The sequence below is a fragment of the Thermobia domestica genome, chromosome 3, assembly GCF_964235325.1.
Source record: "Thermobia domestica chromosome 3, izTheDome1.hap1.1, whole genome shotgun sequence".
Classification (NCBI taxonomy): domain Eukaryota; kingdom Metazoa; phylum Arthropoda; class Insecta; order Zygentoma; family Lepismatidae; genus Thermobia; species Thermobia domestica.
The window spans coordinates 111,475,647-111,498,150 of record NC_137456.1 but is presented as its reverse complement, the minus strand read 5'-3'; the positions used below and the strand labels follow the sequence as shown (position 1 = coordinate 111,498,150).

General features: G+C 34.6%; 1 protein-coding gene across 3 annotated transcripts in view; it reads left to right on the top strand.

Annotated features, from left to right (window-relative positions):
- The window catches only part of E(bx) (nucleosome-remodeling factor subunit NURF301 E(bx)), a 141,339-nt gene that overhangs the window by 45,105 nt on the left and 73,730 nt on the right, over positions 1-22,504 (top strand). For all 3 annotated transcript variants that reach the window (XM_081751454.1, XM_081751455.1, XM_081751453.1), the window contains exons 9-15: positions 2,333-2,515; positions 6,491-6,712; positions 7,564-7,712; positions 9,946-10,090; positions 13,058-13,501; positions 15,137-15,321; positions 19,433-20,527. In XM_081751454.1, the coding sequence (XP_081607580.1) occupies positions 2,333-2,515; positions 6,491-6,712; positions 7,564-7,712; positions 9,946-10,090; positions 13,058-13,501; positions 15,137-15,321; positions 19,433-20,527 (2,423 nt within the window). The remainder of the gene's footprint in view (positions 1-2,332; positions 2,516-6,490; positions 6,713-7,563; positions 7,713-9,945; positions 10,091-13,057; positions 13,502-15,136; positions 15,322-19,432; positions 20,528-22,504) is intronic.

Below are 22,504 nucleotides of genomic sequence, written 5' to 3'. Positions count from 1 at the left end.
ATGGGTGTACTAGGCAGTTTCTCTTTTCCCTGGCATCAACTCGTCATAAGATTAATGTAAAATGTTACAGTTTGTGAAGCATAGAATGACGTGCAAAAAAATATTCTCAGGCAAATTTCTTTCATCAATTTCGTGCGGACAATACGGTAAAAGACAAAGGATGGATTGTGCAGTAGGATGAGTTCATCTATATTATTTGGGGAATTATTTGCTGACATGTAAATTGTGTGTGTGTGTGTGTGTGCAAAATCGAAGTTAGATATGATCGTATTGTCGTGATTAATATCAGATTTATGTTTCTCAAATTTGACAATTGTAATCACTCATGTTTTATTTCTTACGTATTATGTGTAATGAAAGTCTGGTTAAGTTAGTTCGTAAACTGTTAACTTTGTCTTGATATTCTGTTATTTTTGCATTACTGTCCACAGGTGTTTTTTACATGTTTTATTGTAAATAGCCAACGTGGTGTATCTGAAACTATCCATATCAATAAGTAAATAAATAAATAACACGTTTTACATATATCGTCTACACATGTTGAAAACACTTGAATGTTTTTTTTTACTAGAACAAAAAATATATAGATTTGAATAGCGCACAATTATAAATAGCTTTATAAAAAGTCATTAAAATTACACGGGGACTCTTTGTCACAACAGTTCTTTACTTACAATTTTACAGGTTGTCAAGTGCAACAGTTCACTTTCTGATACGATCGAAAAAAATTAAATATTAAACAAAAAACATTGTGTAAAAAAGCGAAGTAATTCTTTATTTAAGTTGAAGTTTTTGCAAAGAAGAAGAAGAAAATCACGAAGTACGAGCACAATTATCTGTTCTCATTAAAGTACAGTCTTGTTCAAAAAAACCTGACCACCCATCTATATTTCAAAAGCCCTGCACTGTTACCTATAGTTTGAGTTAAATGAAATAAATGTGATTTACCTTTGACCAATTGAAATTTATACTTAGAGCCAAAATATTAGAATTTCCTATATGCGGTTGCAGAATATCGCCTTGCAAAGCAAGGTGGGTGACCAGATTTTTTTTAACGAGGCTGTATGTTCTGAAATGTTTAAAATTGCCTAACTCATCCTTTCTAATAGCTCTGAAGGTGATAGGTCAGTAAAATAACTGAAGTAGGACTGTTGTAAATTCCAATTCCAATGTACTGTAACTCACGTTTATTTATTCACAACGATATGTAATTTAACGTTAAATGAAAGAAAAACGCACGGTGTTAGTGGCTCGCAAAGCTACCACCAACACTTTAGAGAATGTTTAGTTATGCATTCCGCTGCTAAGACGACGTAAACCAAGATGGCAGGAAACGAAGGCAGGAGAGTGTTTTGTGTTCTCGAATTTCATGTAATATAGTCTATAGTTAATGTTCAGCGAAGTTTGGGTTAGATCCCCGTATTGGGCGCCAAAAGGCAAATTAGTGAATATGGCCTTCTAACAGGGCACAACTAAAAAGTAACGTCCCGTGTAATAATGCACCGTTGCACGACGTCTGGGATCAGTTGGACTATGGATTCATTGTCTCATGTGTAGAATGACTTTAACACAAGAGCTGAAAAGACAGCGTTGACTTGGTACCGTATCCAAGAAGCATGTAGTGCTGAGGAGAGGTATTATATTTGGCGATGAATTTTGATTCTACGCTAGCGTGGATGATAGTTATGTGCGAGTATGATATTCCATCCTATCAATGTGGTGGAGAGTCACACCCGCATTACATTTTGTGTAATTGTATGGGGCAGCTATAAGAAATGATATGACCCTCTGGTAATAATTTGGATAACACGATACATCACAGAGGTCCCTCTCGAATAATCTTTCAACAAGACGCAGTGGTATACACACGACATATGTGCCTGTGGACTGCCTTCGTAGTATTCCTGTAGCTAGAAATGTTTCCGTTCCGTCTCCAATACATGTTAACTCTCCAATGCATCGGACGTCAACTCGAACACAGGGCTAATGGGCAGAATCTGGAAGACCATTACAAACAGCTGTGAGCTAAACGTCAAAAGATGTTACAATGGCTGTATAACTTCTTCCAAATCGAATGAGCGCATATCCACGCTGGGTTCCATCTACACTTTACTGACATGGGACCAGCGCTGTGTTCATACTGCCAGCTGATCTGATACTGTAATCATTGCAACATAGACTTTTCGACACTTGTAGTTTTATTTCGTTTCTACTACTGTTTTTTGTTTGTTTGTTTGTTGACTATACGTAAACATATATTTTTTAAAATGTTCTTATATGGTGATACGAGTATTACGTTAAAGTCATGTTAATAACTTTTGTACTTTTCCAGGAACCTACTTATTTAAACTAGGCATGGAAAATAATTACAAGAACTACACAAACCAGTACAGTACAAATATTGCAGCTTTAAATAAATTGCAAAGAAATGAAGAACGGGATAAAAAGCGACATTTGTCACACAAGTTCTCCCTTACACAAGCTTCAGAATTCAAGTGGATTGGTTCTTTGTATGGTAAGCGGCCTTATTAAATTAAATATTTTACTTAAAATTTTTGTTCCGTTTCGTAGAATGAAAGTGCATGTATCTTCTCGTTGTTGCTTCATTATTTTGTTTACTGTTGGATCCAAAAATTGTCATTTCATATTTATAATAACAACATTCTTATTTCTCAGGTGCAAAATTTTTGCTGTGTAGCAGTTAAGGGCGTTCAGTAATACGTGTCATCTTTGTTTTCTGCCCTATTCATTTATAAGGGGAATTATTCTCTTTCATTCCAAATGAGCTGAAGTTTTAATAGTTTGGTTTTAATTTCTTCTTTAGATCTTTAAATATCTGTTGCCGCATGAAAATTAAATCTTATGATGCATAATTTTAATATTTAATAATCAAATTTAATTTAAGTAATATTAAACTTACATACAGGTACGGCAGTAAATTGGGCGATTTTGCAACACTGCTAATTCAAGAATAGGGTGAAACCACTACTTCCATCTTGTATTACCGAAAAGCATTTAGTCACAATGGAGCATTGGACTGGAGAACAACATGCCTTTGCCGTGATAGGATTTTACAAGGACGATGACAATTATATAATTGCTCAGTGGCAGTGACGGCGGTTGGACGTTAAAAATGGGGGGGCAAGACATGATCTGAATATTTGTTTATAACTTAGTTTTCCTGGTTGTTTCTAACACTTTGACGAAAGGTTGTATAACTAATAGGATACCATCTTTTTCAGTTAAAATATCGTATATCGTATTTCATTTTTATTAAGTAAATTGACAAGAGCAACGCAAGTAGGCACTAGCCCTTTGTACTCTTCAACAACGAAAGTGTTTGATTTCTTGTTCATGTACACCTTAAAATTCTGTCTGGAAAATTGTGTGATCAAATTATTTAATAACAAATTTGCAAAACAAATAAGTAGAAAGGATAATATTAATCATAGTAATGAATAATGAGGCTTGTTTTGTAGAAGTTATATTGAAACTGGGGATTAATAAGCAACTTACATTTTTAATTCCAGACATGCTATTAAAAGTATGTTATTACTCTTAGAAAATGAAAGACAGTAAATACTACAACCACATGCTACGACATTTAAAGAAATATTTGCTTTTGCAACTTCCCGAAACATGTTCGTTGCCATTAGGTGCAGTTTTCACTTTCTTGGAACACACCAAAACACAATACTTAGAACCACTCCATACTCCAGTTATACAAAATAATCCTAAAACCTAGAATTATATTGAATTCACTAAATTTAATTGTATATACACTCGTACACCCCTAAACACACCATTTCACTCGTATATTACACTATAAAACAATGGAAAAGGTAGAAGTTGTTTCTTACTACGCTCTTTTTAATCAATATTCGTTATTTTAGAAAGAAGAAAAGACATTTTAGGATCTAAATTTTTGTGCATTTTTTTTTTTTTTTCGGAGCCCTTGTAAGAAGTGAAAGTATGCTGGAATTGTGCTCCAATAGGTTGTGTCCATCGTCTGCTGCACGGCAAACATGCGGTAGCTGAACTCGTCCCACACACGAGCAACTGTATCTACTGTTACTGAGTGCACGGCAGCTGTGATGGAAATTGCGTAAACCGATGCTTAATGCTTTTTCTAATTGGTGGTTCAATACCAAATTTTGTACGAAATGCCCGCTGCACCACAATTTGTGACTCACTTCTTGCGAACTCAAGAACGCAGAAAACCTTGTGCTCCACGGTACCCATCTCACTCACAACTGAGAGGGAAACGAATGGCGGCCTATTGCCGCGCGAACTCTACCGGCCGCTTCGGGAACCATCATTGCCCACCGAAACTTTCAACCTTTCTCTTTCCATTGGTATAAAGATTGTTCATTTTGGATCTGTACAGTAATTACTACGAATTTTTAAAAATAGGTCCATCATTTATAATAACCCTGTATTATATGGTACCATTTTTTCTATGAACCAGTAATACATACAAAAACTTTACATTTCCAAATTAAACTATATACATTAATGGGTTACTTCAAAAAAGTGCAGGGGCAACTGCTCCCCTTTGCCCCCCCAATCGCAGCCCATGCTCAGTGGGAATTTTGAAGACATTGTGCATTAGATCGCAATTGATCTGTTCCATCAGATGATGACGTCATTGAGACTATTTATTATTATTATTATTATTATTATTATTATAGCGAAAACTTTTGTAATGTATTTCCAGTATAAATGCTTTCGGTAATTATTTCATCAGAGAGGGTCTTTTCTTTATATACTTCTTCCCTTACGTATGTGATGAAGCATTTATCGATAGCTTCTATAGTGTTCGTGATTAAATATTTAAGAGCACTGTGGGAGCACATTTAAGAACTTGTAATAGGAATTCACACATCTCGAAAATGGTACAGAAGAGAACGTAGTGGTGGTATTCACATCCCCAATTAGCTTAAGTATTCCAAGAAACTTACAATACTCGCGTTAATTTCACTTGCGTCCAACCTAAGCGGCTACACAAAGAGCTTTTCGGGCAGGTAGTGGCACATATAAATGCTGAATGTTTGTCTAGGCTATGGTATCTCACGCTCGCTACATCTTCGCTTAGCTAGGTAAAAACCGTTGGTATAGCCCATGTGGCGATCAGGCACCGTGCCACAAGTACATGAAAAAAAAAAAAAATTGATCCAGTGAGCTACGAAGCCAGAGTAGATGGCATAAACCTAATATAGCATTGGGTTACATTGGGGTTATGGAAATATGCATTATTCTGTTGGAAGATCGGTACCGTAGAGTGTCCAGTTAAGATCGGAGGACGTAATTAACAAATGTACGATGCCTCTTGCTAAATGAATACAAAGAAGTGAGCAGGATGTGTATGTTATTGCCCATTGTATCAGACCGTCAGACCACACACTGGAGCACGTCTACAGGGTGTCTATCGGTCACGAATGTCACGAAAAAGTCACGAAATCAGAAAACGGTCATGAAAGTCACGAAATTCAGCTTTTGGGTCACGATTTTTTTTTTTTTAACTGTACAAATGTAAGTACAGATTGGAAAATTTTGTTATATAAAACGTCAAAATTCACCATCAAAAATGTCTATGGTTGGGTTTAGACGCTACCAAATCGCAAGCAAAGTACGTTTCTATCGCATGGATGAAAATTCGGCCTAATTCGCACCCAAATTTGCTCTTCAAAATGTGAGAAAATTTTATGATTTGGTAAAGGAAAGGTCACGAAAAAGTCACGAAATTTCATTTTGGAATTTTAGTAGACACCCTGGTCTATCAACACATACACGGCCATCATTCTATCTGGACAGAAACGACTTGCATCACTGAAATACCATCGAAGACTTCTCAATTATGAGTAAGTGGCGCGGATAATTGTACGAGAGGAATGCAGAAACTGTCTCCAACAATCGATGTGCTCAAAATGGGAGAGGGGCGAGGGGCACAGTGGTACTCTTTGAAAAAATCATTTAAATACTTTTTTCTTTAAAAAAAAAAATCAATAGTTATACGAGTTGATTAGATTTTCAAAGCTTATAAAATAGACTTTGAAGAAAATTCGTAACCTACGTAAAATATAAATAAAATAAATCCAAATAGATCAGGCACTGTGTGTTGTGAGTGATCAAATCTACTTTCCGTTGAAACTATCTAAATAGTAACATTTGTTCTTAACAATTAGCAATGTACTGTTAACGAATCATAATTCATTTATTTGACAGGAGCACACCTGAACAGTTAAAGTATTTGTATGCGTATATATGTATCAGGCCAAAAGTTTTAATTGGTGTTAACAATTTTGATTGAACTCGTCCAAATATAGTGAGGCTTTAAATTGGATTATCACCAAGCAGGTCTGTAAAATGAAAGTGTAGCTGATGTAGTTGATTAACATATCAAAATTTTTCTTACAGGACTAGTTTGAAATCATTAGTATTGTGCAGAAATCATTAGAATATCTTGTAATATGTTCACTTCTAATTCCAGGAGCACGGACTCTTTTGGTAAGCACGTTGAGGCAAACTGTTCTGCAGTTGGAAAGTAATATACAATCATCTTTTATGCATACAAATTGGCCTCTTCTAAGGAAACCATGGATAACAGCTGTTAGTGCCTGTGTACATCCGAAAGATTTTGCAAGGGCATTAATTGTATTGCAATCTTGTATCAAGCCTGTGGTCTTTGCAACTGTTTGGCATGAAGCTCTAGGTGAGTTGTTTTCGGAGTTAATCATGTGAAAGAGTTGTGCATGAATTGTATCCAGACTTAAGTTGTAACACCCGTTTCGAAATTTCAGACATTTATTTATTTATTATTTTAAAGAAATTGAGTAACCTTCGTGAGTTTACAAAGTAAAGATCTTTAGTTGGTATATTTAAATAAATTAATATTAAAATTAAGTGTTATTTTTCTGACCACTTTTCTGTAAATTTTATAAAATGTTCATAAAAATTGTGGACGTAGTTAAACTATGTACCTTGGTTCATAATGATTAATGCTATGGGACGTTGATGAAACTGTCATTTCTCTGTAGGAGCAATGAAAACATGATCTTTAGTGAAATAGATATGCAACATACTAAATTTAAGTGAGAAACTCAGAGTGCAAAGTGTGAATTGATTTCTTACAATTCACACAGTTCTGAATTCATGCTCTACATACGACACATTAAGAAGAAAGTAAGATTAAAATATTCGACGATATAACCGGTAATCTGTCGATGATTAATATTTTCGATTATGTTACCAGGTATTAATTAACATTGTTCTTTATTTATTGACTTAAAGTAGTATTTAGTTGCACCACTTTTGTTATTAATTTTTGCCCAATATTAACATCAAAGAAAAAGTTTGTAAACATGTTTCATTTTACTTACCGTGATCGTGTAAGGTTTTAATTAAATCGACTTTTAAGTTCATGCCATTATGTTGTTTAAGGAGATATGCTCTGTACTTACCGAAATAAAGGAACACCGGCACAAATTCCTCGCTCAGAAACTTTGTTTTGTTATATAGTTTATCTCTTCCAGTTAGTTCTAGTTTTAAATCGTAATTTTTCAGGTCATACGAAACTTCAGCGACTTACATCTTCTGAAAGAGAAGAAAGAAAGAGACAAGATAAAAAGGAGAAGAAAGAAAAGGAGGAAGAAGAGGAACGCAACAGGATGACTTATAACTTTGTAAAATATACTCTTGGGTTAAAACATCAGGTGAGTCTAGCCAGTTTTTATCAAGCCAGTTCTCTTAATAGTTTTAAGTGTCATTAAAACTGACATCATTGAGCTATCACATTATTTCATACACAATCTGAAGCAATATAAAGAATAATACGGTACGAATTCATGACACCGTGAACAATAAAAGCTATACAGTAATAACAGAAAGGTACAGTAGTGACATACACTTACACTCACTTCCATGTTCCCTAAAAACAAACACACATAATATATAAACATCCCTTTATTTTTTATTTTTTTTTTTTTTATTTTTTTATTTTTTATTTTATTTATTTATTTTTTTTTTTTTTTGACAGCTTAAAAAATATTAAGTTAAAAGTGAACTGTAAGCTACCGAATATTACAGAAAGAAGCTTTTGCAATTATAAAAATTATTTCGTAGATCAGACATCATTGGGTGAGGGTTATGAAATTACTAGATGTAAATGTGAAAATACAAACACTGATATATATATATTATATATATATATATATATATATATATATATATATATAGGATGTTTCAAAGTAACACCGGCAACGTTTGGGAGGTGATTCCTGACCCAAAGATAGGATGAAAAAGTATAGATCAACCTGGCTGCACAAATGCTTTCTTTCGGAGTTAAAGGTGCCGAAAATATGAAAAAATGAACTTAAAATGTTCACAGCTCCAAAACTATGGGACCTATCATAGGTAACTAATATTGCCGTATCCAAAAATACATGTCTCAGAATCCTAAGGTACTCACGCAACAATATTTATAGAAGGAGTTCGGCTACGGGCATTTAATTTGAAGTATCAACAAATACCTCTATAAAATTGTTGCTGAAGTACCGCAGGATTCTGAAACTTGGATATTTGGGTAGGGCACACACTAGTTCCTAAGTGAAGTCTTAACCCGATTACGGAAGGTCCCATAGTTTTCGAGCTATGGACCTTTAAAGTTCATATTTTCAGCACCTATAACTCCGAAAGGAAGCATTTGTGCACCCAGGTTGGGTCCATACTTTTTCTCTTACCTTGATGTCAGGAATCACCTCCCAAACGTTGTCGGTGTTGTTTTGAAACACCCTGTATATATTGTGTGTGTGTAGTGAGTATGGTGTGTATGTATATAAAGGAGGAGACAAGCATGAAAGCACACATTAGAGATTCTAAAGAAGGAAATGAAACAGTCTGGGCTCTCTAAAAAGTTGCAAACTTGATAGTTTTACACCGCTCTCCGCCATCAATAGAAATGTTTTTGAAGCTGTATCTATAAGAACAAATCTCAGGACTCAACAGAGAGAACGAAATTTCGGTAGGGAATGGGATGCTATGATCACTAATTACACTATTAAATGCACTGTTAAATCGTATCTTTTTTTTTTTTTTATGATTGGTTAAAAATATACAGATATCACAAGAAAAAAAAAATACGTACTACAGACAAAAAACCTGAAGATGAAAAATTTCCAATTATGAATTGGAATGATTTGCTATAAAGTAAACACAAAAATAATATGACGGAGTGCAAATAAATTGAATGATTTCAATCCTAGTACATTTGTAAGAAAGCCCATGAACAATGACACTACAAAATAGGTTAATGAAAGGATTTGTAAATAATGGTATATTTTTAGTGTAAAACGCGGTAAGTTATTTAGTTGTATCTAAAAGAGAAAGAGAGGAAAGGATATGGGTTTAAATGCAAGTAAGTCAATAGTAAGTTACATCACTTATCTTTCAAGTTACAAATTTTTTAGTATGTTTGACAGAAGGAACATATCTAAGGAATCTTATTAATGAAATATATAAGAAATAGGAACATATGAAAAAGGTCGCAATCCTTACAAGCCAAGTAGTTCTTAAAATGTTTCAGATGTTCATGTACTGTTTCAGGAAACATGAAGGATCGCGAAAAATTTAAGTAAGTATTCCTAATGTTCTTTAAGCTACTTGAGGAAACACATCACATTTTCAAAAGATGTTCTCTGGTCTTTACGTGATGAAATAAACTGATCAAGATCAAGTTGCCACGATCATAGTAGTGGTAGACTGCTTCTCTTGACGTTATTTAATTATTGTATAGTGAGGATTACCCGTCTTGCATGAAAAAGTAGATAATAGACAGATGTTTTGCATTAAAAATAATACGTGTAATACATCAATTATTATTTGTAATATAAAGTAATATAGTTATTTTTAAAAATTCGGAGGAGTTACCTTGTTTTCATTATTTTTTAGGTCTGGAAACAAAGAGGCGAGGAATATAGGATACATGGCCAGTGGGGATGGCTGTGGCTGTCTGCCACAAGAAGGTTTAGAATTCAAGATTGCCATAAGATGGGATTGCGAGCTGGCCCACAGAAAATTATGATCCAAGTAAAAGGTTTGCATAAAGGGGATTTCTTAAAAAAATATTACGGAAAGATTAGGTCACAATCAATTATTATGCGCTATCGGTATTTATTCTGAGCGTTCCTGTATCGTACGGGACATTCAGTAATCGTAAAAGATACGTCAGATGATCTTCAAAGTAGATCAAGTAAGCTGTCCTGAACTCAGATGTACTAGATGAGGTGCAAATTTGTAAACTCACACCTCTAAAAGTACATTGATTCACTGAGTAATATTTTCTGAAACGTTGAGCATAAAAATGTAATGAATTGCACTGTCCCAAATTCAGAAATTATTGGCATTATGTAAATTTGTGAATGAAATTATTAAACATATAAAAAAACGGAATCCGTACCTAAATTTTCCTGGTCTGAACCAAGGATGGATTTCAGTTCTAGTAAGAAGCACTTCGAATACATTATTTTGTATTCAAAATGTCATTTTGTGCCAAATAGTAACTTTTTAACTTGCATATGTTTGGAAATGCGTAGACGTTTATTTAGTCAATCCTGAAAGAGCCATGTCACCATCCTTAACATCGCATTCCTATAATCTTTTTATCATGCATGTGTAGGTACTGCCACATTCATTTTTTATACCATAGGCTCTTGAATTACCAAGTCCATCAAGAAAAAAGTCTTTAAATACAGGTAGTTATTTTGCAGTACATAAGGAGAATGTGTAATCTAAACGAAAAGCTAGACCATAATGTTTAAAAAAAAATCGCGTATCATTCAAATTACGTAAAGAACTGTTTTTGTGTGTAGATTTTCTTTTCCTCCAACTCTTCAAGGTATCAGATTCATTAAATTTAATAAGATTAGGATGTGTTGAATCTTTTTAATAATTGTTATTTGTTGTTTCTATAAACTTCTGATAAATAAATATGTATTCGTCTGAAAACGTGAAAGCCCAGAAAATAAGGAGTTGTCTCTCTTTCTTATACTCATAGAGAACTTAATTTTAGAACTAATGTTATTGGGTTCACTCAACAGCAATTGCAACTATTCATCCAATTTATAAATGTAGATGCAGTCGTCTGCATAGCGATAGTGTTTTACAAACTTTCTTATGTCTGTGTAAAGTGCATATGAAATAATTCATTACTAGGACCGGGAAACAGAACTACCTAGTGTTTTTTTTTTTTTTTTTTTTTTTTTCTGTGTTGTGTATAGTTTAGTCTTTGAGAGTGAAGTAGCTGTTTTTCAGATGTAACTGTAAAATTGTGATGATCTCTTCTCATATATACGAGGAATATTCAACAACTATTGTCCTTATGATAGAAGAAAATTTATTTTCCCGCTAAGTCACTCATTACAGAAATGCACTTGTTCTTCTTACGTTCTTGATCTATTACACCTTGAAAAAGAAATAAAAAATAAAAAATGGCGATTGGACAGCAAGCCATTGTTCCACAGTATATGTAACAGCCGAATCAGTTTCAAACTCTTCCCGTAAATATACTGTCTTAACTTGGAGAACAAATGGAAGTCGCTTGGAGTGAGATCTGGGGAGTAGGGAGATGTACAAATAGTTGAAACCTTGAAGCTTGTATTGCTACTATTTTGTGGGACTTATCCTGATGCAACAGGACTTGTGTGCATAATATACTTCTTTTTTTCCTTGATGACTGCCCGTAATTTGGAAGTTAATTGTGCGTAATAATGTTACATGACAGTGTGACCATGTTCAAGATGATCAATGGGAAGAACCTCCTTGGTTCCCCAAAACAACAGTGGCCATAATTTTACCAGCGGATGGGTGGACTTTAAATTTTGATCCTTGGTGCCGACAGTCCATGCTTTGCTGTTTACCTTCAGGTTCAAAGTGGAATACCCATGTTTCATCGACGGTTACGTATCTGTTAGTAATTTTCTCAGAATTCCGTTTGAATAGGGCTAAATTGGTCTCTGATGTACACACTCTTTTGCCTTTGATCCACAATTAACATTTTTGTAACTCTTTTGGCAGACCTTTTTTCAACTCGAAGGTTTCATACAAAATCATTTATATTGAACCGATGTACATACCCATGGTCTGACTTCTTTTGCGCACTGTTATGCTGCTGTGTTTTATTACCACATGAGCCGTAACAGTAATGATTTCTTGCGTACATACCGTTGTTGGAGAACGAGCACCATTTTTATATTCACAGCGTGACCAGTTTTTTTTTTTTTTTTTTTTTTTTTTTTTTTTTTTTTTTTTTTTTTTTTTATCTATCACTTGGTAGAAGATGGTACTATAAATCAACACACTAACTATATCAGTGTGCATCTCCGTCGGTGTTAGGCCTTTCCTCTGGAAGTATCTGATCGCGACACACACTTCAGTTTCTCCATTTTCACAACCCTGACGACTTACTCCCTGCAGAACACAGAGCTCCTTCATGGCTAAGCGATTAGCGTACGTGCCTTTGGCGTGGGAGACCCGGGTTTGATTTCCGGCGGGAGTTCATGTGGTTCGCATTCCACTTTAATCAGTAGGTCCAGACTCATAGCCTCGCTGCCTAAAGGAACGTTGAACTCAAAATCAACTCAACCCTGCAAAACACAGGGAACATAACCAATATCATTGACACTGCCTTGTACTTTTTCATACATGCTTGTAAAGCTTTAGTGCAACATATTACAAGCACAGTGATTTGTTCTATTCCTTCTATATCAGTAATAGTGATTGTTGAACACCTTTCGTGTATATAATATTGCTGCAAAATAAGTACTATCTTACTTAAAAGTCCTGCCCACCCATAATTTTTAGAACAATCAGGTACTGATTAACTAATTTTCAATTGTAATTTCCTCTGGCAATTCTAAAAGGAAAATTGAAATTGGAAAAGAAAATATATATATAAGATATGTGAATCAAAAGCTTTGCCGTACTCTAGTAATTTCTTCATGTTATAACTTTCGTTCTCTCTCCAGTTGTTATCGTATAATTTATTTATTTATATTTTTCGTAGATGAAGCCGGCATTAAAGTATTATCCGTAGACCCGAACACATTTAAGTACCTGTCCAAACAAAATGAAGCCCAGAAAGAAATTGAAGCCAAAGCAAAAGAATTAAAAAAGGAGGAGGATAGTAGTACTGAAACCGAAGAATCGAATAGTATAAAAGTAAAATCGGAAAGCGAAGAAAAAAGCGCAGAAGCAGCCACTTCAGAAATCAAATCAGAGCCCATGGACACGTCGTCATCAGATACAGCTGTTAAAAGAGAAAAGGAGGACTCCCAAGAAGCCCAGAAAACAGAAGTGTCGACTTCGGATGATAAAACGGATTCTGATAGTAAAAGTGATAAAGTGGTGAACAAAGTTAAAAATGAAGTCAAGACTCCTGCTGCTGCTGTTAACGGGAAAAGAAAAATAAAGGATGAACCTATTGAGGACATGAAGAACACTAAAGAAGGTATACAGTGTTACATGATATCATTTTCACATTATTTCCATTCCTTTTATAAAATGTCTTTGTCTTTGTGTTTGCCTCGTAGAGTGTAGTATTCCACATAAAACATTTGATGAACTTTTCTTTCATCTTAATCGTTATCTATCTTCTCATCTTAAGATGTACAGAATAGATTATCGTTCTTCATAAATTTTTTCTTTTGTTTTCCCTCACTATCCCTGTCCTTCCTTTTTATTTCGCGCTTCATGTCTTCACAAATAAGTAATACTACATATTTACCAAAAACTGTTTTCTCTTTCTCAATAATATATTCCGCAATCTCTCTTCTGTAACTTATAGTGTCTTAGCCCCTTTTTTGTGTTTACTTCACGGTACTACTCTACTGAAACTTCAAATATGCAACCCGCTCGTATGTATCTAGTTATTTCGAGTTAAATGTACGGATTTTTTTTTTTAGCACGAACTATTTCTCACTTACAAACAAACTAAAATTGCAGCTACGTTTTTCTTGATGTCATGCCGTTGGATTCATGTATAAAACCATTTAATTGTTGAACTTTCGTTTACTGCGTGTCAATATTATCAAACCATAGGTAAAGAATAAAAGCTTAAAATTTTCATCGTGCTTAAACTTTAACAACCGAAAACTGCAAATTGATTGCTTAGATCCGCTTGGAACCGTACTTCATATGCATGCCTTTTTTCAAGGACCGGCTAATGGTTACTAGAAATACGGTTCTAAGCAGGTAACAGGGTCATAGTGTACATAACGTGGAAATGTTCACATTCCTCCTCATCCTTCATTCTCCATTCAAAAGCTTGAGTAAGATGAATAAATATTTGAAAATGGAAAATATTTAAGTCTTAGATTTGTCGAGTAAAAAATTATAGGGTTGTATTCCGTAGACTGAGTAGCATCGCATCCTAAACATTATACTAACCCGCTAATCTCTGTAGCACTATAGATGTATTTAGTAAGGATAATATACATAATGAATCCTATAAGAATACATGGGAAATCGATTGTTGATTGACCTTATCGAGATTGATTATGTCTATGCTCGATTCCTAACTTTTTACCGTCTATATTCTAATCAAAGTTGATAGTGATCCATTAGGTAATTCTTAAGATTGTCTCTCCCGGACGGACACACGGACAGAGTGAATATATAAAGATGTCTTGTTTGGCAAACCAAACTTCGGAAAAGAAGGGTGTTTGCTTAATGCAGTATATTATTTACCGAAAGCCAAGACGGGTTCAGTGAACTCTGTCGCTTTCTTAGCATACAAATACGTAACCTGACATACTAACCAGTTATAGTTTTCGTTCAAGGTAATAGGGATACGATGAAAGGAAATTAATTGCATAGGTAACAAATGGTATTATGGTAGTATATATAGTTTTTACAATGTAATTAATCCTTATCCCTGCCAAACCCTTTTCTTGTTACCCCCTCAAGAGCAAGGCGATTACTTTGATTTTTTGTAAGGCAAAGGTGCTCTGCAGTGTAGATAACTATATCATATTAACAGCTTTATTTTCCAAGGGTATAAGCTTATAGAATTATTTACGAATTGTTCATTATCGGATTGTATGAAAGGACTGATATTAATCTACGCATCTTTGTGTTATTGCAGGAATGCTGAAACATCTGAAAGTGTACCAACCTATCATTGAGTTCGACGAAGTAGATATATCGAAAGCTCTTTTAGCGCCAGGTAGATTGCTATATCCAAAAATAGCAAAGAAGAGCAAATTAGACGATTTTCTAAACAGAAGATTGCAGTTGAAAATATTGGAAGAAAAGCGATTACTACAGGCTGTAAGTGAACTTAATCAGTTTCTACTGCAAATTTAGATCATAATTAAAAATAGACATGGAATTTGTGATTTTGTTTGTGTCGTGATAGTGTGTTTAAAAGTTAAATGCATATGTTTACGTATTGTATTTTACAGTTCGTAAATTTATACTTTGTTTCCTGTATTGGCTAAGCCAATACCTGACAAGTGACGTCATGATTTTATTTAATTGAAATTTCGTTCTCATAAAAGTATATACCTATTTACTTGACTATATCACACACCAATAATATTTTCATTTAACCCACTAACGTATATGGAAGTGCAAATATTACTTGTGTGGTGCGCCGTAGAGTGTATTTTTCTGCAATATTTCACTATCACCACCTTATCGGGAAAAAGGATGACTTTAGCACTGTCTAAATTAGGTAAATTGTGCGCCTTTCCTCTTCTTAATAAATTGTACACAGAACACTTTATGAACGAATAGTATCCGCCATATGCCTCTTCTGGAACAGTAGTGTTACCATATCTGTTAATATTTGTAGAAGTGGATGTTTTGTGATGCTAATTGGAATGCTATGGAAATTTGATGCAGTAACATAGGTATAAGATTTTCTTATTTCCTTGAAATTTGTGTTAACCCATTGCTTGCCTAGGCTGCTTTATCCAGGTTCAATATATGGTCCTTAGTCCTAACGATGAAAGATTCATATACTTGGCTTTATAAGCGAGGATTTTTTAATAAAGTAAAGTTTGTGAAATATTGCAGCGAAATACAACTCTGTGATTCACCCCACAGAAACAGCCTTTGTTCTTCTATGTAAAAACCTTTACTTCGATATGATTTTTTAAATTAACCTTTTACTTTCATACTTTCGGCTCTCTTCTCCCGGAACATTGACCACGGAGAATAATACAAAGCGTGTTAGATGAAACCTGCCCGAGCAACACAGCGCACTCTGCTGAGCATCGAGGAAAGTGAGAGTTAGGGCGAGTGCGTAATATACGTGTATGCGTACCATAATATGTACCATAATAGCTGTTAATATGTGGGGTTTGTCGTGGTATGCCGAGGGGAGAAGGTATGCCGACGATTGCAGATCCAGCGTTAATCAAAACGCCATTATTCAATTCTTATTAGCAGAGGGATATCAGCCCAGTGAGATTCACAGAAAATGAGTGTAATTTATGGAGAGCCGAGAATGTCGGGAACACACAACAGACTCCGGGTACATGTCATTATCAATGATGACCTCGTAACGAGAGTTGATACTACCATACTCGAGGATCTAAGGAAAAGTGCCTGCAGCACCTGTGTTGATATGCCGAAAGTGATGACGGCTTTCTTCTGCGCATTATGGCATGGAACTAGACCTAGTGCTACCATTCAAAATCGCAGCCAAACAACCAACCGTGCAGTGGAGACATCTGTCATTGCCAATAGCGAAGAAAATGAAAACCTTACCGCCCACCGGCAAGATTATGCTTATGGCATTTTGCAACCACCAAGGACTATTATTAAGAGTTCAAGGAACGAGGCATTATAATGAATGCAAAACGCTTTACCGCGACGCGCAACAAATGGTATGCGGCCATGACAAGGAAACGCCTCGGGATATCGATGTCTGGTATAATAATTTTTCAGGAAAATGTTCTCTCGCATTTGAGAGGAGTCATTAAGGAGAAAACGGTGCGAAGTTCTGCTTCACCCACCGCACACCCCAAACTTATTACCGTGCAACTTCCACTTCTTCGAGCCCTACAAAAAACTGTCAATGAAATGTGTTCTGCAGTGATGAACTGTTCAGTGCACAGCCGAAATCCTTCTCGGCCTGAATTCGACTCCTATCGAAGAATTGAGGTATGATGACTACTAATTCCTAACATTTGTTCCACGTGTGATCCATAGGCATTGTGATTTCTTTCGTGCTTGTATCGTGCTCTCGGTTTTAGCCTGTATTATCGTTTTCCATCACGGACAAGTTTGTAAATGGAATAAATAAAATCAAAGAAATTATTTCACCGGGAACAAGCAGGCTGAACATTGGAACACTTCGTTCCACATAATAACAGGAGTTTTAGTCCAGTCGTAAAGTGTGATGTGGCTAAAAATGCAGAAATCGGATTGTGTTCGTGTGGAAAGAATCTCACTTCACCATTTGATAGTGAGTCATACCACTTAATGAGTGAAGCTTCAGCAACTACAAAAGACAAGGTGCTCTTTTTGTGGTAAGTTCGTTGCTGTTTATGTTCATATATGGTCTGATTCTTCCATCAAATTTATATTCTTATTCTCAGTAACTAAGTCTCCTGGAGAGAGCTGAAATCTTGAAAGGCATGGATTTTTCAGGAATTGAAATCTGAAGTAAGATAATTATTTATTCCTAAACGTGCCGCCTTAAATTGTATATAAAAACAATTACATGATACAGATCCAAAACGATGTGATGTGATCATCTAAAGCAGTAGTTCTCAAAGTGGGGTCCGTAGGACCAAGCCAGGGGGTCCGCGCCGCCTAAAAATTGAGTGTGTTGTAATAAAATGGAACTCTCAATTGTTACGCAAGAAGTATTTTATCAGTTACTAAAAAGAAAGCGATTAGAAATTATACCTACGTTTGTAAATTTAAATGTTTTCCTACTTTACTAAATTTCTGCCCTAAAGTTGGTCAACTGTTATATAGGACTACTACAAGTGAGAGAAATTTCTTTGTTAGGGCACTTTTTCAAAAACAGTTGTACCCTCATGTCCAAAATTATTGTCGCATGTCTATAAATATGTTGTAAAAATATAATTTGATAACGAATTCGCCCAGTATTTCTTATAATGTTAATATGTGTATAATCGGCAAAGACATGTATGTGGCAAATTTCATGACAAAAGAGCAGTAAATAAGAACAATAAAGCAGAAATGAAATTTTCGTGTCCATTTAGCAACATTTTATTTTTAGTCATTATAATTTTCGTATTTATAATTCTTTTCTATGAAATTTACCACAAATGTACATTTCCCGATTATACACATAGTATCAGTATTAAAAGTACCCTGCAAAATCAAATTATATTCTTACAAGAAGACAGTTATAGATATGCGATAATAATTTTGGACATGAGTGTACATTAACTGCCTCAGAATTTCATGCATTTCATCTTCATGCATTCTTCATTACTTATTGCATTATTTTTCTTGACCTTTTTCTTGTCAGTGATAATTCTAATCAGCATATTTTTAATACCATATGAAATTTCAGATAGCATTTCAAAGGGGTCCGCAGATCACTTCGGAATGAACAGGGAGTCCGCGTTATCGGAAAGTTTTTGAGAACCACTGAAGTGCTCGTTTCAGCTCCTTTATTTGATAATGAAATTCAGGCAAACTAAATATTGAGTGAAAGTGCTGTGTTTGTGTGTGTAATATGTAATAGAAACTCCATTCATTATAGGTTTGTATCCATTCATTATAATATAGAGATTTGGGCTCTATGCAAGATTGTTTTAGGGCGACGAGAGGCGATAAATAACTCGGTACCGAAATTGTAAGCGGAAGTTTTTGCGTGAGAAGAAAATACATTTTTCATCTAGTAGTCGCACATTAAAATTACTAACGTGTCAAAGTAATAAGTTCCCTCGTGGTGTAGTGGCTAGTGTCTTTGTACGATGCCCATGGTTTCGGATTCAATTTTTCATAGAGACTTAATATTTTTCGGGATCAATCAGCCGTCTTGAATATAAGTGGGAATCTGAATCAAATAGGCGATAGGCTACCAAAGACAGAAATAAGTGTCGTTGAAAGTTAATGGTATGACTACGCAATCTGTTAGCTGAACTTTCACTATGTGAATGGTTAGACGTTCGTGGGCTACAAGTGCCACAGTTCATCAACTGAGATAATTTCTGAAAAGTACATGTTAAAGTAGATACTATTTATGCTGTAAATTTCAGAAAGTATGTACAATTTTCTTCTGTAAATTTCAGAACGACATAAGTTCATCAGTCGAACTTTCCCAAACATTGTAATAAAAATAAATAAATAAATAATTAAAAGGATTGCTCATGAACTTTGCAAGTATGGACAATTGCTACATAATAATCATGAGAGCTGGTATTTATTATTATTATTATGTTTTCAGGGTACCAATGATTCGTCTGCAGTTGATGGCAGTGGTGAAGTAGAAGGTGACGTGGATGTTGAAAATGATGATAATGAAGAAAATGTTGATATGAAGATGTTTCTAGACGGCGAAGACGATGAAGTGAAGCTAAACAATGAAGTTCTTACGAAAGACCTTCTAAATCAAATAACTAAAAAGGTGAAAATCTTACGTGACCAATACCGTGCTCTTAACCAGCTCAACAAAATGCATAAGTGCTACTGTAGTACTTGTGATAATAAAGAACAGTTGAACAGTGATCATGTTAATTGCTATTCCCCGACATGTATTCAGAGAAGCAAACTGAGAAAAGAGTTATTGTTGTTATTGCGCAAAGCGAATAATCAAAACAACATTGCTGGACTATCGCTAAATTGTGCGCAAGAGGACAGTGTGGGTGGGTTTAAGAAACTGAGTGCCATCAAAAGGGAATCGGACGTGGAGAATGAATCGAGTAATAGCGAAGACCCTTTCCATTATTTTGGACAAGAAAAAGTCGCGATAACAACAGAAGTTACGTCATCAGTAACAGTGACAAAAACCCAAACTACTAGTAGTGCACGAACAGTTCGCATAGTTGACGGCACAGTACAAAGCGTGAAAACAACGGATTCGATTTCTTGTTCATCCTCAGCGAATAAAAATAATACAATAGCCAAAATTTCGTGTGATGATAATGGGAACAGAATTAATTCGACTTTTAATAAAGTGAAAACTGAAGCGGAGGCTGCGTCAGTAACGGTGAAAAATGAGTTCAATGTTAACGGTACTAAAGTCGAAGTGAGCATGGAAGCTGCTAAAGGGACTCTAGAAACAAAGAAAGCTGAAATTAAAAACAAAGCAAATGCTCGTGTTTATTCTTGTGAATCGACCCAGGGAAGACTGTATTTAAAGAAGGTTCAAGGAGTGCATGACAGAAGGAAGAAAAGAGTACCCGTAAAATATCCATTGTGTTCAACATTCCAGACTAGAAGCAAAAAGAAGAATATCTTAGTGTTACCGCAGCATGAATTAAGAAAATTATCTAGGAAAGGAGGAACCTTGTATGTTAATGGATTTCACCATATTGCGAAGGTAAGTACCTCTCTTAACCATATTTTTAATAAGGTTTAAAATATTCTGATATTTTTATAATACTATTTATATTTGGTAATTACAGAGAAATTAAATGTTAGGGGGAAATCTGATAAAAGGAAAAATAAATTATGAAGAGACTAAATGTGGTAATTACATCATGATTACCATTTACGAAAGTTTGAATGGGACAGAATTTTCATGTAAGATTAATTTTAATATTAGAGAGCGGAATTTTCAAAAAGGAGTTAGTTTTAGACTCAAATTATCTTTGACTGGAGAGGAAATTTTCCCTTCTTTGGCTAAATATATATATATATATATATATATATATATATATATATATTTGAATCCTATATTCAATCTGGGGTGTCTATTTTAATTAGTTGTTTTCAAATTAAAATTGCATTATTTGCCTGGAGTGGTAAGTTATGCAGCAGAAGTTATCATTGGTGTCGTTTTGGTTGCCAAAGTACCTTATTAGGCCATGAAAATTTGAATTGTCAAAATTCAAACTTTCAGACAAGAAATTTACTACCGTTAACCAAGGAACAACCTTTGTTTTGGTATAAAATTACAGTTACATTACATTTTCAGTTCGATAAAAATCTCTATGAGGTTCAAGCATTCTGTTAGGAGAGTCTGATATAACTTTTTTATGCAAAACTATAGACATCATCTGTCATTTAAGATGATGTGTAGATCTAAAGTTCATTATTCACAGACACTTTTCTTTACTGTTGTATCATGTCACTATTAATCATAATTGCTCTGCAAACAGTTCACTGGAGCTGAAGAACACAGTGTGTCCACCGATTTCCTTAATTTTTCGTGAAAAGACTTTTTTTTATAATAAGAAAAAGTTGGAATAAGTCGTTTCATCATTAAAATTGAAAGTTTTGAACAAGTCCAAAATTTACCAAATGAGAAATCTGGAAAATATTTTATTTTTTGAAAAAGCATCCAGCATTTTTTCTCCTAACTCGGGCATCTCTTTCTTGGCTGAGAAATTAAATATCGTGCAAATATGTTCCCTTGAACAAAAATGTGTGTTGTCTCAGGTGCTGTTGCAATGAATTTTCTGTGGGATTTCCACAAAATCTTAGAACTTGAGAGGTAATTTTCTGAATCATGGAATTAAATAAAATGAAGCATTAGTTTTAGGATTGGCAAAAACCATGGTTTTTATTGAAAAAAATAAAAAACTTGTTTAAACCAGTTTTTTTTTTTTTTTTTTTTTTTCTTTAAATAATTTGCTCTATGTGTTTATATCACATATGGACAGAAATAAGTTTGTTTCGCGCTTTGGTGTTACTATGCAACAACCGGATTAAGCTGGAAAGGACTACGCTTAAAGCAGAATCCAAACTGCCTCCCGGCTTACATTCGAGAGAAATTGTCCTCCATTTGAACTCGAAACCGGGACTAATTGGTCATAAATGTGATACGTCTGCTGACCCACTCACGAAGGACTCCTGATCAAAATACGTTTTACTGATCTTTCCATACTTGTTAATATAATTGTCACGGGTCATTTCAGACGGACAAAAAGATAAACAGTTGCAGAAGTGAAGCCATTATACAGAATTACATATGGACAATTTCAAAATACTCCAGAATACAGAAGAACTAATTTAGTCCAAGTTAGTTCACTATGACTTTTATTAGTCCAAGCTAAAGGAATACAAGTACTTAATTTGCATATCAGTAAGAAAAGTGAATAAAGATACGAATTATTTGAGTCCACATTGGCTCTGACCCATTTATACATAAATAGATACCAAAGGTACTTCTGATTTCAATAAATGTGTCTCATGGGGTTTGTATGAGCTCCCCTCCACTCAAAAGTACGGCATTTCGATGTATTTTATCAATAATAAACACTATTAAAACTAAACAATATTTAGAATTTTTTATTGCAATTGCATAACAATAATAACAAACTATAAAAAAATCACAAAAGAAACATTCATAAAC